The 16,698-nt window shown below is 53.1% G+C and overlaps 1 protein-coding gene across 1 annotated transcript; it reads right to left on the reverse strand.

Annotated features, from left to right (window-relative positions):
• Window positions 1-101: 101 nt before the first annotated feature.
• Window positions 102-12,490, reverse strand: RNF19B (ring finger protein 19B). The gene is made up of 9 exons (XM_084222711.1): window positions 11,842-12,490; window positions 6,804-7,009; window positions 4,461-4,605; window positions 3,904-4,066; window positions 3,334-3,448; window positions 2,737-2,877; window positions 2,368-2,575; window positions 1,281-1,412; window positions 102-876 (listed from the first exon to the last, which is right to left on the reverse strand). Exons 1-9 carry the CDS (start codon window positions 12,405-12,407, stop codon window positions 393-395), a joined length of 2,160 nt encoding a protein of 719 aa, XP_084078837.1. The 5' UTR covers window positions 12,408-12,490; the 3' UTR covers window positions 102-392.
• Between the last annotated feature and the right edge of the window lie 4,208 nt (window positions 12,491-16,698).

Genomic DNA, 16,698 nt, shown 5'->3' on the forward strand with positions numbered 1-16,698 from the left:
AACAGCATTCACGTGGGCAAAGGCAGCTGGAAGATTTCCCTGCAGCTTTGGAAAGGATGAGCTGGATTCAGGTCCAATGACAACCAGAGTCTTTATTCCAAGAGTCCCTTAGGATGGTTGCAGACATACAGACACACGTACATATTTACACTCTTACACACCTCACAGAGTTTGAACCAATAAATTAAAACAAAAAGAGGGCGAGGGGGATTTTTTGTTTTCCTTTCCTTTTTTTTTGTTTTGTTTTGTTTTGTTGTTTTTTTTTCTGTCACGTAAGAAACAGCAACTCCCCAAGGCGAGGCTGGGGGAGCCAGCTGGAGGATGGCAAAGAGAAGCCAACAGGGACACAACCCTGGCCCAGAAGCTGCAGTGACAATGGGAGTGTGCTCAGCTCACACTCTGGCTTCGATGCATTCCAGCTGGACCATCTCATCCAGCCGGCAGCCCTCGGCTTGGGCACAGTGGCTCAGGTGGGCACTTGGGCTCTGGGCACCTCTTGCTCTGGGGGTGTGGGGGCAGCCTGCTGCAGTCTGGCACTGAGGGGACTCGCACTCGTCCGAGGTAATGTCGGGCACGTCGTCCGACTGGCTGTCCGAGCTCTCCAGGTCGCTGCGGATGCTCTCGGGCTGGGCCAGGGTGATGTCCCACGTCTGGCTGCCAATGCAGTCCTTTTGCTCACAGCTTTGGTGTTTGCACGTCTGCTCCTGCTTGTCGTCCTCCTCCTCCTCCTCTTCCTCCTCCTCCTCCTCCTCTTCCTCGTTCTCTGCCATTTGGGTGTGGACGTGCAGGGAGTCCTCCGTGCTGCTGCCGCTGGTCAGCTGGTAGTGACTGGGTTTGGCTTCAATGTCCACCTGGATCTCCATGTTATTGCACTCCCTGCAGGAAGAACCACCCTCACGTTACTGGGCTCTGCTGGGAGGATCACATCACACCCCCCAAATGCGAGCAAGATGCTGCTCACCACCTCATGACTCCCTGCTCTCCTTGAATCCTCCCAACAGAGCCAAGATCATCCCAAAGCTGAGCCAGGAAAGCTCCAGAATCCCCTCCAAGTGCCAGAGCAGCCCCTGAGGGTGCTGGGCTGCAGATCCCCTCGCCAGCCTCCACACCACACAGGGAAGCTGCTCCCAAACTGTCCCCAGCCCTCCTCCTGTGCTGGGAGAAGGACGGATCCCTGTGCAAACACAGCCATCCCACCACCCACAGCAGTGCTCACAGAGCCTGCATTTTTCCAGGACAGCCTCCACCAACGCTCTGCTCAGCTCTCCACGTCCTCCTACCTGTCCTGGGGGTTGTAGGAGCTGATGATGGAACCAGCCATGGCTCGGGTGCTGGCGTTGTCGCTGATGGCCCCCAAACTGACCGAGTCTTTGGGGAAAATCTCCTTCTGCACATCTGCCTGGACTTCCAGCCTGCAGGAAAGAAGAGGGTTCCTCAGAAATGCTTGAGGAGCACCAACCCATCCCTGCTCCTCACGGGAAAGCAAGAATCCCTGTGAGCTGGCCCAGCTGAGTGTGAGAGGAGTTTAACCCCAGTGGCTGCTCTCATTTAGTCTCATTTTTGGCTCCATTTAGGCAAATCCATCCCGTTTTCCATGACGAAGGTAAAGCCGTGTTTACATCCATGACTCACACGATTCCTGCGAAGAGCTGATTTCCACGGATCTCGCACAGAGCTGTGATTACATCCTGGCTGCCACATCAACACGTGGCTCTAATTACCCAGCAAACTGACTCACAGGCAAGTTAGGAGGAAAACTGTGGTGTAACCTCCTGACTTGGAGAGCCATGATCCTGCCTGCAGAACAGGAAGCATCAAAGCCTCCAGGCTAGGATAACAGGGCTGGAGCAGCTTTAAGCAGGGCAGGCAGGAGCTCTGTGCTGTTCCAAATTAAGCTGAAGCATCAGCTCTGTGGTCTCAAGGAGCTCAGTAGGGATCTGTCCTGCTTGCAAGAACTAGACTGGCACTGACTCCAGAAACAGAATCATGGAATGGTTTGGGTTGGAAAGGACCTTAAAGATCATCCAGTTCCAACTCCCTGCCACAGGCAGGAACACTTTCTCCTAGACCAGGCTACTGAGAGCCCCACCCAGCCTGGTCCTGAACATCTACAAGGATGGGGACCCCACAACCTCTCTGAGCAATCTGTGCCGGTGTCTCCCCACCCTGGGTGGCTCTGGGTTCCAGATCATCCCAGGTGATCTCCTAGACCTGGTTATTCTACAACAGACCAAGGCACAAAAACACCACGATGCAACCCCTAGATCAAAGCAGCTTCACTCACACTCCTGGAAAGCTCCCCAAAACAAACCCACTCAACCCACACAGGCCTTGGGATCCCCTCTGCTGTTCCCACAGCCCAGTTACCTGCTGTACTTCCCCTTGCTCCCCGAGAGGACGCCCCCGCTCAGGGTGCCCCCGGACAGGGCGGCAAAGCTGGCGGTCTCGCTGTAGTTGCCCTGGATGACACTGAGCCCATCTGTGGGGCTGCCACTGGTGCTCAGCACACTGGTCAGCCCCTCAATGCTGCTCTCTCCAATGCTGGGGTTCTTCAGGGCTCTCCAGGCATCGGCCACTGCGGGGAAGGAGAGCACAGGGGTTGGAATCGGCAGCGGGAGCGCTCGGCCGTGACGTCTCATCTCAGATTTGAGAGACATCAGGACTTCAAACCATTTCATTACAAGAGGCAACAACAAGAGTATTTTGCTTCAACCCCTCTCCAGCACCAGTTATTACCTGTGATAGGTCCATCATCTTCATCAAACTCGATTTTCACCCCCTTTCCGTTGGCTGTGCTGACCCCACAGCCACCGCCCCGGCACAGCGAGATGGGCACGACCCCATAGACGTAGGCCAGCATGATGGGGACCCCAATTCCTGGAGAGGAGGATGAGCTGGGTTAAGAGGAGCTTTAGGATGTGATGGGCAGACAGAAAAGATTTTTTAAGGACTCTCTCAGTCATGTTTTTGTTGCTTTTAAAGGTTCCAATTCACAGTTATGCAGACAGACAGTGGAGGAGCACTGTGGGCTGAGTGGGGGAACCCCAAGAGCATTCAACCCACAAGACATCAGCCACCAAACCATGACAGGAGACAGCTCTGTGTGACAAGGGACTCCAGGATGGGCTGTGGCACAGCCAGCTGCTGCTGCAGACAAGCCCTGTGCTGGCTGTGGGCCAGCTCGAGCACACCAGGATGTGAGACAGCATTGTGCCCAAACCCACAGACACTCTGCAAATTGTCCCTTGGCCACCCCCATGGCACAGGGCTGGGCCACCCCCTTGTCTCAGTGGCTCCTGGGCCAGCAGAAGGGACAGGGCTGAGCCCACTTACCAACACTGACAGCAGCAATGACTGGGGAGGCAATGACAGACAGGGTGACCCCACCAGTAATGGCCAAGTTCCTCTTGTGCTTGGAGGTTTTCTTCCCCTCATACCTGCTGTGGATCTGATGGAAGAAAAAGCACCAGGTGAGAACAGCAGAGTCCCAGGGGACATTAAGAAGTGACTTTACAGCATTGCAGGCTGCATGAGCCCTTGAAGAGCTTCATTTTGAGCACAGATCTCCTCACAGAGCAGACCTAGCAGGAGGGTCTGTGTTGGAAGAAAAAGCAGCAACCACAAGTACAGGGCTGATGGGCTCAAAAGGGACCCCCTGGGTGCTCCTGGGTCAAGGCAGAGGCACAAGGGAAATGTAAAATGCATTTGGGAGGACTTGAACCTGAAGGGTTCAAGGCTATCAGTCACCACCTTGCCCCTGCCCACACAAAGCCCAGGAGATAAGAGAAGCTTTAGAAGAAAAAACTGAATTTGGGTCCTATGACATGATCCACCCTTCCTATCAGCTCTAAATTTCTGGTCAGCACAAAGAACACCCCAAAGCCTTCTGCCCCCCACACTCACCTTCCTCCCCACGTACACAGGGATGCCAATGACCATGGCAGGAATGGCAATGCCAGCAATGAGGGAAATGCCCACAGGAGCTCCAATCAACGTGCCCAGCTGCCAGAGAATCTTCTTTTTACGACTCCATGGCTTTTTGCCCCAGAATGTACAGCCAGAGGGGCTTCATGGAAGGGAAAAAATGACATTAGCACTCCAGCAATTCCTATAAACTCCTGAGAATCCCAAGTTCAACTTGCACATGAATAAAACCCAAAATTTAGGAAGCAGGTAGACAACACAAATAAGTTTTCTGCCTTTTTTTTTCCCCCAAAAGGTGAATATCACACTATTGGGTCTATGTTTAATGGTCAGTACACCAAGAGGTCTCAAAGGTAATTGTACCAGGAGCTTTGTTTGGTGTGGGAAGAGATCTGAATGCTGCAAACTGGGATCAGAGTTCACCTCTTTGGGTCAGAAACAATAAAATTTCACTGAAGCAGGAGGGTGAAAGTCCAGCAGGGGCAGTGAACTCCTCCACACAGCCCGAGAGAGGCAGGTGCTGCTGCCCTGCTCACCTGAGGTAATGCAGATCTGAGATCTCCTTCATGCAGAGCCAGCAGAACTCGCAGCCACACACAGCACACGTCATGTGGTTGCAGCTGCCATCGTTCATCTTGATGATGTAAGCACTGCAGCGTGGGCACGGCTTGATGTCATCAGCTGAAGGGAGGAAACAGGGAATTCAGATGGGATCTGTGCTCTCAGAGTCAACAATCAGCCAGGGGGTTCTCATTGAGGACTGAAATCCTTATTTGCTCTGCAGCAGGACACCTCTGCTGCTCGCTGGGGGTGCTGTGCCTTTAATTTATCTCAGAGAAGATAATTTTGATGTGACAGACCCCACCAACAGCAGGGATTGGGAACAACAGCCACTTTTAAAAGCTTGCTCTAATCTTGGATGGGATGCATTCCAGAATTCATGCTTAAACACAGGGAACAAGTCATACCTGCCCAGCACAACGAGCCATTACTGAATTGCTCCACGGAGGTGATTCATGGGCCAAGAACAACACAACAAGTGGGAGAACAGGCACTGGAGAAACCCCAAACCTGGCCTTTAGGGGACCAGGGGCTGCAGCCCCACACAGCTGCAGAGGCTGCCCAGGCCCCAGCCTGCTGCTGGCAGAGCAGGATAAGGGGTTTTCATCCCTTCCTTAGCTCAGGCATCATCTGATGGTGGTTATGCAATGGCTGTGCCGTGGTTCAGGGCTCTGCTGGCCCCTGCAAAGCTCAGCAAGATGAAATCCAGCTGTGAGCCCGGCTCACACCTTATTAATCACCAGGCTGGATCCAGCACGGCGGGGTGGGGAGAAACCACTGTCTCAAAAACCTCCCTTCCCGTGGCTAAGTGCCCTTCCTGGCAGGGATCTCTTGAACAGCATATTAAAACTGGGTTTTTCTGCTGGCTGGGGCAGTATCTATGCTGTCCATTCTTAGGGTTCTCTAAATTTGGGCATGTTGGACATCAGCACACCACGAAGCCACCTCAGAACCACCCACGACAGCTCCACACCGAGTGAATTAATATTTAAACTCCTCACACAGAAGGAAAACCAGGGTGTTTTGTTTGGGGGTAGGGCAGGGCTTTAACAAATGGCCTCACTGCCCACTTCCAGAGTCAATACAGTTATTTTTAAGGAACACCAACTCAGCAGACACAGCAGCTCCTACCAAGCAGCAGAGGAGTTCTGTGGGTTGGCATTTTTTTGGTACCTGCCATTACCAAGACCTAACAGTGCACAGAGCAGAGCTCCCCACACACAGCTGGCCGTGAATGCTGCTCTTCACCACCAGGCAACTTTGAAGCTGCAACAGTAAAAAAGTGACTGCTTGTTCAGGGTTTAGATCAGCAAAAAAGCAAGAACATCCAAGATCAAAAGAGCCACAAGCAGAGCTGGGGCGGATGAGGGGAGTTGCCGTGACACAAAAGGACCCAAAGCACATCATCACCTACTGATCTATTTGGTGCTGCTGGAAGAGATCAGATGTGTTCTAACACATAGGAGGAGGGGAAATGACTCTGAGTTTCACAGCTGCTGGAGACACTTTGAGGGGAGGAGGTTTGCACAGAGGTGCTGCTTCCTCATCACACACACAGAGCCAAGCAGCCAAAAAATCAGGGTGTGACTCTTGCAGGGCAAGGAGCTGGAGCCTAGTGGGTCTCTCTGAACTTGGGATGAGGGATGTGGGACTCCAAGCAGCTCTTCAAAATGCAGTTTATTACATCCATGACATTACAGCAGCCTAGGGTCATGGGTGACAGAGCCTGTGCCTACAGCTGTCAGCTCCAGCTGCAGGCAGGCCTGGAGAACCTTAGTTTAGGTTACAAATGCATTATTTACTTTTCTTTTGGTTACAATGCATTATTTACTTTTCTTTGCTGAGCATCTTAATACAGTAGAACCAATCTATAACTATTACCTATAGCCTACCATAACCACTATAATCACCATATTTATGTTACTGTTCTCCAATCACTAACAGTCAGTACATCACAGTTTAAGCTGGAAGTTGTTTTTCAGTTTTCTTGCAGTGGAAAATTCTGAGACCTTTTTTCTACTTGCCACATTTGCTGCCTTGTTTGCCTGTGCTCTCTTTCTGCTTGGTAAAAACATCTTGTTTGAGGTGGGTTTATCCTTTGTTTTAAGTCATAAAAACCCCTTCTAACTAACACACCCTCCTTGGTTATCCAGTGAGACTGGCTCAGCAATCCTTTTCTTCTATATCAAAACTTGCTTCCATCTCTATTCCTCCTTCAGATTCTACACTCAAAAATCTTTCTGCTAAGCACACATATCTCTTGTCAGGCTTTCATCCTCCCCAAGAGGGTATTTTCTGAGCAGTGGGTGAGTGCATACCTGGCCCAGACTCCTGCCCGTAGCTGAGCCCCGAGGTGTGCTTGGTGCGAACGCGCAGGGTCTGCGCCCGCTGCTGCCGGGCCATGTCACACGTTTGGTTGGGGTGCCAGATCTGCTTGCAGTGGTAGCAGAACTCTGTCTGGCAGCCCTCCCTCTCACAGGTCAGCTTGGGGCAGCTGGCACAGCCGTAGGCGATCACGGCGTACCTGCGGGCAGGAATTGAAACACAAAGTTACCGAGTGAGAGCCGCTTCATTCACACACCCAGAGCCACCAGCCCAACTCCCCCATCCCACTCCTGGTCACTGCTGCAGCAGCCTCCACAGAGGCACCAGACACATTCCTGCACTCTGCAGGGCCTGGAATTGAGCAGTGCTAATTGGGTTACTCAGGGCAGGGACCTTTCATGCAGGCAGCTAGAGATGCTGAGTTGTTCTCTCCTCAGAAACTGCTGGCAGTTCTTGCTGGCAACTCCCACAGAGCAGATTTGTCTGGCCCAGTGTGCCCAGTTAACTCCTTGCTGTTTCCTCCCAGCTGCTCTTTCCAGGCACACACATCCCTCATTTCCTTAGGACAGATCTGTGGATGGTCCAGAGCGGTCTAGGAAAGCTGAGCTTGTCCCGGGCACTTCTCTCAGCTGAATGATTCTAAAAAGGTGGAATAATAGTTCCAGAATAACAGTTCCATACGTAGCTAAGCCAACAAGTGACCTCCTGAGGATCTCTTCAGAGCTTCCTTTTCCAAAGAGTGGTGAAAAACAATGCCCTGCCTTTGGAACAAGCCAAAACTGGAGTTAAAAAATCAACTGTGCAAGAGAGAGAGGCCAAGCTCAACCAGCTCACTGTGACAGCAGTGTGACACGCCCAGAAGGAAGTGTCCTGTGTACACAGAAGCCTAAGCAGCATCACCAAGCAGTGCTGCAGAAATCTGACTGACAGCCACTGAGGATGAGGCTGTTTCCATTGGCAGGGGCTGACATGAGCAATTCCAGAAGGGCCTTCCCAGTCCTGCAACACCCATGTGGCAAAAAGGGTATTTTTGTTAGTGGTCAGAGGAGAATAAACTCCTATTTAAGGTTTCATATTTAGAGCTTGTGTGGCTCGAGTTGTATTTGCCTCTTCTTCTCCGAGGCAGCAGCGTGAGAACCACTGAATGTGTCATACCACAATGATTCATATCCCGTGGGAGTTTGAGCAACTTCATCCTGCCAGGCTACGACAGCATCGCCAGAGAAACAACATCTGAGGGCTGGCAGGCACGACTGCAGCTCTACCTGTGCATCCACACACCTGCACCTGAGCCCAGCAGGAGGAGAGATGGGAAAACTCCATCCCTGGAAGTGTCCCAGCCCATGACTGAATGAATTTTAAGGTCCCCTTCCAACCCAAACCACTCTGTTCCTATATGATAATTCTGTTATGGAAATGACTTGGGGTTTAGGAGGGATGAATTTGATTCCTGTGCACCTTGTCTAGGGAATATCCCACTAAATTTCCTCACCCTGGCCTGCCCTTGGCAAAACAGAAAGGAAAAGCTTCATCTGCCCAGCTGTGTTGTGACACTGCTATTTCAAACCATAACAGCAGCCTAGGAGAGCTCAGTGTAATATATTAAGCACATTCTAAATTAACTCCTCGCTCAAAATGTTGGGTTTTTTAAAACACTCAAGAAATCAAAATCATCAGCATTTATATTTTATTGCTGGAGCTGAAATGACAAATATCATGCACAAGCCCACAGCTGTGGGGAAAGAAGCTCCAGGACTGTCTAGTGGGGAAAGAAATAACACAGCTCCATGTCAAGGTCCACTAAAAAGTGGGTTTTGAAGTGAAATGCTGAGGAATAGTCATGGCAGGACCTGGATGGACAGGGGTTCTCCTCTTCCACTGGCTTAAATGGCCATTTTCAGGCTCAGTTCCTTTAGGTAAGAAGAGAAACTGAGTTCTCTTCCCTGAGTTTTCCCCACAAAGAAATGCAAGTGTCTTCCTGAGACCCCAGGAATGGCACAGCTCCATTTCCAGCCCCCTCCTTGGATGGCCACGAGTTTCCTCTGTCCCTCCTCCTGCCCATTCACGGATCTCAGCCCACACACCTCCGTTTTCTTTAAAGGTTCTGTTTTTCTCCCAAGCTTTTGGGAAGGCTGCAGTGTGACAAACACTAGACAGCGATACCACCTGATTGTAGCAAGGGGAAAAAAAAACCAAAACCCTGGAGCTGCAAACACAGAAAATGATTTGTTTTGCGATTGATGGCGCATCAATTGACCAGGGTTTCCATGGCAACACGCACCGGTGTTGTGCTGTCCTCCTCCTCCTGGGCAGCACAGCCAGGCTCTTTCATTTAGGAAACACTGCAGGATGCAGGAGGAAGGCACAGGATGTTTTTAGGGTCCTGTCACAGCCCTGCAGCTCCTTGATGCCACCACCTCGGTGGGGGTGACCACCCAATGCCACCCCAGCCCTTGTGGGGTATTGGAAATGATACAACTTTTAGCATTTTTGTTGTAACTTCACTCAGGGGTTTTGTTTGCCTTTGCCCAGGGGGAGGGGATTTGAAGTTTCGGGTGAGGCCTCATGAGCTGAACATCAACAGATTGGGAGGAGCCAGGAGAAACAGAGGAAATAGAGGGACATCAACAAACATCACCCCCTGGTGAGGCTGGAGACACCTGGTCTGGGGAAAGATTGATAAGAGAACCAAAGAATGAGGGCTGAATTAGCATCGAAGGGATCAATACCCAATAGGAGATGGAATCATTGTGGAATTGAAGACCAACGAGCATGAATTTCTTTGGGGTTTTTAATGTATAAATATGTGAAAAGTCTGGTAAAGAACCAGGTGGCATGGAAGGATTTTCACTGCACAAGCCAGGCATGTGTGGATGAAATGATTTCTGCTGCACATCCTGGCCAGAATAAAGGAATGCCTTGTTTCTCTGACACTGAAATGACGTTGCTGGCGAGTTTCAGTTCGGGTGACAGTGGTGGGTGACACCCAGTGCCAAACATCACTCTGCCGTGCCCCCAGCCCTACACTCGGTACTACTCCACCACTACTACAGCGGGGAAAGCCCGCTGTAAATAATTCATACCCTGATTTTACATAAGCACAGCCACACAAGCTCTGCTGGGAAGAATGAATAGGGTGATTAATTCTTCTCCCTGCCGGAGGGCTGATTCCAACAGCCTTTGTTCGAGCGATACAGACACACCAGCAGCGCTGGTCCACTAGAGCTGTCTCCAACATCTCCAATAGCCCCGGGGTCGCTTCTTGCTCTTCTGGGCAGCTGGGAGGAGGATGCCAGCACGTCACCCGGCTCATCCTGCTCCCCGAGTAACCAGGGAGGAGGCTTTAGCTCAGAGAACGAGCCGTGTGTGACAGCAGCCTGCCCAAACCCCCCCAGAGGAAGGGATCAGGCTCAGGCTGCGTTGCTGTCACAGAGGCAACGCCCTCCGGGCCGAGCTGGAGCGCTGGCTCCTTCCAACCAGCCAGCCCGGGTGACGCCGCTGTTTGTACACCTTATCCTGGGCACAGATAACATCACAACACTCAAGGAGCCGAGGTTCGGTGAGCAGGAACCGGATTTTCTCTAGCCGGTTACCAGCAGAGGCATTCCCTCCGTGGCTGCTCTGTCTCCCTGATCTTATCCCCAGCGATGCTGAAATATCCAGATCTTGCACTTGATTTGGCTCCAGAAAGGAGCAAAGGTGTTGTTTGCTGTTAATTTCACCCTCTGAAGGAACAAGCCCTTATACAGGATGCTCGAGAGGCCGTGAAATGGGTAACCTGAGCCAGGTTCACTGATTTGCATAGGATGCCTATTACAAGGCCCTGATTAAATCTTCACAATCCTCCCACCAACTTTTCCATTCCGACTACTAGGTCAGACTTTCCTTTCATGTTCTTGCTACCCAGAATTGCCATCCAAGCTGAGTCGTAGCTCAACTTCACAGCACTTCTTTTTAAGTTCCCCGACCAAGCCCTTTTCCAGGCAGCTTTAGCTCACACCCAAAACAGAAACCTAACAGAGTTCGTTTAAAAGAAAAGGGAAGAGAAAATGAAAGCAACACGTTCATAAGTACACAGTCATCAGGCTTGGCTGGGCTGACTTCTGGACAGACAGACGTTTCCTCACTTGGGCAACGGACAGTGAGTCAACATCACTCCTCTCTGCTGTGTATTCCTGTCCTCATTGGGAAAAAGTGACTGGTTACTGTTCCTTCTTCCCCACCACTGGAGGCTGCAGCGTTGTCCCCATGTAAGTGTCCCCAGGACTGGCAGAGAAATGCACAACTGGGAAAGTCCACACTTACCATTTGTGCAGGAAAAAGGTTTCTGTTCTATTAGGGAAGCGATGGCTCTGCAAAAACCCCCTTCAAGTCATATCACTCCTACCCAATCTGTCTGTGTTTTCACAATCCCCAAGGTCAAATCCTGGAGCTCTTGAGAGATAATGGGGATGAATGGAATTTTGGTACCCAAGGCCTATCAGCTGTCCCGAACAGACTGCAGATAAGCAAAGAAACCCTGCAGCGAGGGCTCTTTATGGAACACAGCAGGACCAGAAGTGCATCATCAGCAGCACCCTACTGAGGGTGTGCCACCCCTCCCTGTGCCGTCCTGGGACCCACGTGGGCACGGGCAGGACAGTGATCCCAGGGCCATCCCAGCTGGGATGCCATCCGCAGGATGCTGGGGATAGGCAGCAACCACAGCGGGTTCCACCTCACCCAGCTATCCCAGCACGTGTAGGGGACAGGCAGCATCCCTCCAGGGTGGGGTCTACCTTCCCCAATACGCCCCAGGACAGACAGATGGAGCAGCGCCCTAAGGAGACAGCAGGTCTCCCTGCCAAGCTGTCCCACGATGGAAGGGACACGCTGTCCCAGGATAGAGAGGACAGAACCCTACGGGGACAGCAGTTCCCCACTCCCCAAGGTGTCCCAGGACGGAGAGACAAGCAGGTCCCGGCTGTCCGAGCTGTCCCAGCACGGAGTGGCATCACCCCACCGCCACCGCTCGTCCCCCGCATCACTCACCCGCAGTCGGGGGCCGGGCACCAGCGGCAGTCGGGGTCGGCGGCGAGGCAGCGGCGCAGCATGAACTCCTCGTACTTGGCGACGAGGTGCGGGGAGTCGCGGAGCAGGCGGCGGATGTCGGCGGGGTTGAGGCGCTCGCTGCACTCGGGGCAGCAGATGTTGACGCGGGACTCGGTGATCTCGATGCGCAGGTACTGCCGCAGGCAGGCCCCGCACGACCGGTGCGGGCACGACAGCAGCCGCGGCGCGTTCTCCGCCGGCTGCCGCACCAGGCACAGCGGGCACTCCAGCTCCTCCTCGCCCTCCGGGACCACCGGAGCCTCCTCGGGGGGCGGCGGCGGCGGCGGCGGCGGCGGTGGGGCCGGCGGGGCGGCGGGGGGCGGCGGCGGGGCGGCCGGGGGCGGCTCGGCCTTGGCGCGGCGGCGGCCGCCCGCGGCGGAGGCGGCGGCGGCGGAGAAGACGCTCTGGAAGGAGAGGCGGCGGCGGCGGCCGGGCTTGGGGCACTTGGCGGCGGCCGAGTGGATGGATGAGGACCGCGGCGACTCGGAGTCCCGCTCGGAGCCCATGGCGGCGAGGTTAGCCCGGCGGTGTCACCGGCGGCGGGGTCCGAGGTGGAGGCAGCGGATCAGTCCGAGGGCTCCGGGCGCCGCGTCCCGCCGGGCGCTGCCTCGGCCGCGCTGTAACGAGAGCGGCGCCGGGGCCGGGTGAGCGCAGCTCCGCCTCGTCCCGCCCCGCACCGGGCGCGGCCGCCGCCGCCGCCATTTCGGTTGTGGGCACCGCCCCCGGGCAGTCCCGGAGCCTGCGGTCCCCGTCCGAGTGCCCGTCCCCGTCCCGCGGCTGCGGTGCCTGAAAGTGGCTCTGAAGCATCTCAGTGAGGTAGAGCTGAGCCTCCGCTCGGCTTCTGGGTTCCCCTCTGTGCCCCCCGACCCTCAGCGCCTCCATCTCCCCTCAGCGCCATTGCTCCCCTCAGCCCCTGGCTCCCCTCAGCGCCATTGCTCCCCTCAGCGCCATTGCTCCCCTCAGCGCCTGACTCTCCTCATCTTCCCGGTTCCATCAGCACCCCCTGCTCCCCTCAGTGCCCCCATGTCCCCTAAACACCCGTCTCCCTTCTATTTCCCCTCAGTGCCCTTGGCTCCTCTCAACACCTAGCTCCCCTCAGTCCCCAGGTCCCCTCAGCGCTCCCATTCTCCCCTCAGCGCCCTGATTCTCTCAGTGTTTGGGTAACACTCTCAGGCACATGGTGGCATTCATGGGGTGTCCTGCATAAGGCCAGGAGTTGGACTCGATGTTCCTGATGGGTCCCTTCCATCTCAGCTTATTCTATGATTCTCCTGTCAGATTTACATCTTCTCCTCAACATCCCTCACTCAGCACTGCCATGGCTGCCTCACCCAGGACCTGGAATGGGGGGAATCTTCTGGCTGGATTGTGTGGAAAAAAAAGGTTTCTATTTAAGAAAAACCTGGGGCAGTTTGCTTTTTAACATCTCTCGTTGTTGAGGGGTGTCAGTAATCTCAGGAGCCCCCTCTAACTCCATCCATCCCAGTGGAGCACCTTGTCCTTCTCTGTGTGTCCCTCCTTGAAACGTTTCTGAAGATCACGTAAAGATTTACTCAGCTGGGAACTCCTCCCCAAGTGCCAGGTTTAGAGGCACTGAAACTACAACCCACATCCTCACTGCACTCATGCAGAAATTTAAAAGCCTTCGTATCCTTCCAGGGTTCCCCTGTGCCCAGAGGGGTCTGCCAGCCTCACATCCCATCCAAAGGCAGATAAACTAACAGGAAGGATGCTGCTTCTTATTATGCAGGGGAGGTGAAGCAGAAAGATCTGCTGTGTCTACGAAGAGCCTCTTAAATCATCACAGAAGGAGCTGCCTTGCCTTAGACTGTCAGCTCTGACTGGACAGACTGTGGTTATTCATGTGACAAGTGTGGCTCCATCACTGTCTCCCAGCTATCACCGTTCCTGAAATCATCTCCCTCAGCAAAGCCTGTTTGCACAATTATTATTACCAGGATCCTTCCAAGAGCTGGGATGGGAACAAGGAACCAGGATTTCGGTGCTGGTGCTGCTGGATTGCTGTAGGCAAAGACCCAGATCTGTTGGCACAGCGAGGATAATGATGACACTTCCCTGTCTGATGGGTGAATGAAGGCACAGAAGGAGTAAATCACCTGCACAAATGAAGCTTCCTCCTCTCCTAAACGCCCTGCAGCAATCCTGCTTTTCCCTGTGTTCCTTCTCCATTAATTCTGTGCCTGCTATACACCCTCCCTTACTGCTTATCCCGAGATGTCTGCTACACCCAAGTCCTTCCCCAGAGATTGCATTCCCCAGACATTTGTCAGCTCTTCACATTCCTGCCACAGCACACAGGGCTTTGGACCAGCTGGAAGTTTTGGACCACACTTAGGTTTGGCCTCAGAGTGGTAAATTCCTGCTTGGGATCAAAAAACCCTGTTAATTAGCAAGTTAATTTGGGCAAGGGCCGAACAGCTCTGCTCCAAGAGAAGCAGGGATGCTTCCAGGGTGTGTCTGTGGAGCACATTTTCCCTGAGCAGTGAGTTGCTGAGCTGTGGTCCTTGGGCAGGCATGAAGATTTCCCTGATACTTTGTGGTGTGGAACTCCCAGAGGAAAAAGACCCTTTTCCTTGGGAAAGGAGGGCTAGATGAAGAAGGGAGAGATGTTAGGCTGGTGTAAAATGAGATTATATTGAAATTAACTACTCCTGTCTTGAGACAAGCCAGGTATGAGGCATTTTCAAATGGCTGTCACTGCCCATCTGTAGCAGAGACTGTCTTGCTTTGATGATTTCACTAGAAAAATCACACTTTTGACTGAAATAGAGAAACTTGAACAGGACTTGTGTGGGACGGATCTCCCAGACAGCGCTGTGCCAGCTCAGCCCTACGTCCTCTGCAGCGCAGAAGCAGACTCTAACTAATTGTGGGAAGGTTTTAGCTCAAAAGTTAATGTGAGACAGGCCTGAATTACCAGTAGTGCAGACACAGAGAGACAGAGAGCAAAACCATCTGGAGCTCCTGGGAAAGGATGGGCTGATGGGGCAGAAATGACTCTTCACTGCCTTATATGAGGAATCATGATACCAGCAAGGCTGTGGGAGGCCAGGGTAAATCCGAGTGACTTCAGAGCCATCTTCCCTCCTCCCAAGCTGTGCAGAGCTCTTGCCAGTGGTTATATATTTGAGGGAACTCAGTGCTTTTATACAGCTCTGAGATACAGATTTCCAACTTTCCAGACCCTGCTGTGGTCCAGACATCCCCAGCTACTTAAAAACAAGTTCTCCATGGCAGAGGTGTTTCTCCATGGCGAGTTTCCACAGCCCTTGCCAGGAGCAAAGGCTCCTGCTCAGCGCGTTCCTGACTAGTAGTTTGAACCCGGTAGTTTGTTTTGATTTAAAAAAAAAAAACAAACACCCCAAGACAAACAGCCAGGAACTGGAAGCAGAGGGCAGGAAAGCAAGCTGCCAGGGAGGAAAAAGGCTGATTGGGAAGTCACCGGATTGGGAGTGAGATCAGATCAGCCCCTCCCCGAAGCTGCGGGGAAGCTGCCACCAGCCTGACCGTTAAACTGGGGGATATTTGAAAAGATAAACCCAAACCAAACAAACAAAAAAGATACAGAAGGCAGGGGCGTGGCGGGGGGGGGGGATTCAAACGCTGCAGCGAATCGTTCTGCAAATCCCAGCTCCAATAGGCAAATTTGCTTTTGCTTACGCTGGCAGAAAGCTGGAAGATTGCTGACTTCCGACCCCGCTGGATTTGGCACAGGCGGCTTTTAAAGCTGCCTGAAAGCGCTGTATCCCCCAGGAAGGCTTCCAGGGAGAAGGCTTTGTCCAGACACCGTTTGGAGCCACCCCACACTGCCCAGTGCCGTTCCCAGCCTGGATGGAGCCACTGGGGGAGGCTGAGCTGGCCTGGACCTGCTTTTGGGAGGTATTTCTCTTTCCAGAGAAATATCCTCATCACCCACACCCCAAAAACCCCCTGCAAAGCAAAGTGACAGCTCTGTCGCTGTCGAGGAGGAAGCGCCTCTGGTGATGTAATGAAAATTCCCCTTGGTAATTCAGAGAGTGAAAGCAGAGGCTGAGCTGCTGGGAAGGGATTGTGAAAGTCAGACTGCATGGAGGAAGCGGGGTGTGCCTGGCCAGGAATGTCGCTGTGGCAGGAGGCACGTCAGTTTGGGTTTGCAGCTGATAAAATTGAAATTCCAGCTCCTACCACATCCCTTTTGCCCACCTTTCCCCCCTTCTTGGTGACCCAAATATCACAGGAATGGGAAATACCTGCCTGGTGCTCTCCTCCCTGGCATGCAGGACACAGGGGGTGTTGAAACAGCTATTTTAGACACACAAAGATCCAATCTGCCTTAAACCTCTGGAATGCAGGAACTGAGGTGTGTACCTCTCCTTAGCACTGCCTCTTTTCTCTAGAAGTCCGTGGGTCTCCTCAGGGTTTCTCCCACTTTTCCCAGGCAGGGATGGGGGGGTTATTCAAGGGGGACAGGCTGCATTGCAGAGCAAATGGAGTTTAGAGAAAACCCAGCTCGTGTTGCTGCTTGCTGATGAAATGCAGGAAGGAGGGGAGCAGCTTTACACCAAGAATTCTTCCTCGTTTTTGCATAGGGAGGCTGGAGAATGACTCAGCTCTGGTTTTACTGGGCAGGCTGAGACCTTTGGCCCTATTAAGGTGGGACAGCCAGGGCTGTTAAAGTGATCCAGGTGCATCAAGATGCCAAAATGCAGATGGCAGTTTCAGGGGTCTCTCTGCTGAGCACCCACCATGGGCCCCGATTGAAATGTGCTGCACTCACAGCATCTGGAGGAAGATGAG

Source organism: Fringilla coelebs (genome assembly GCF_963513975.1).
Source record: "Fringilla coelebs genome assembly, chromosome: 28".
In the NCBI taxonomy this organism is placed as follows: Eukaryota; Metazoa; Chordata; class Aves; order Passeriformes; family Fringillidae; genus Fringilla; species Fringilla coelebs.

Coding starts and splice junctions, on each gene's coding strand:
- RNF19B (XM_084222711.1), bottom strand. CDS start 12,407: ATGGGCTCCGAGCGGGACTCCGAGTCGCCGCGGTCCTCATCCATCCAC. Junction 1,413..2,367: donor AGCAAGGGGAAGTACAGCAG/GTAACTGGGCTG, acceptor TCTTTCCTGCAG/GCTGGAAGTCCAGGCAGATG. Junction 877..1,280: donor TCCTACAACCCCCAGGACAG/GTAGGAGGACGT, acceptor TTCTTCCTGCAG/GGAGTGCAATAACATGGAGA.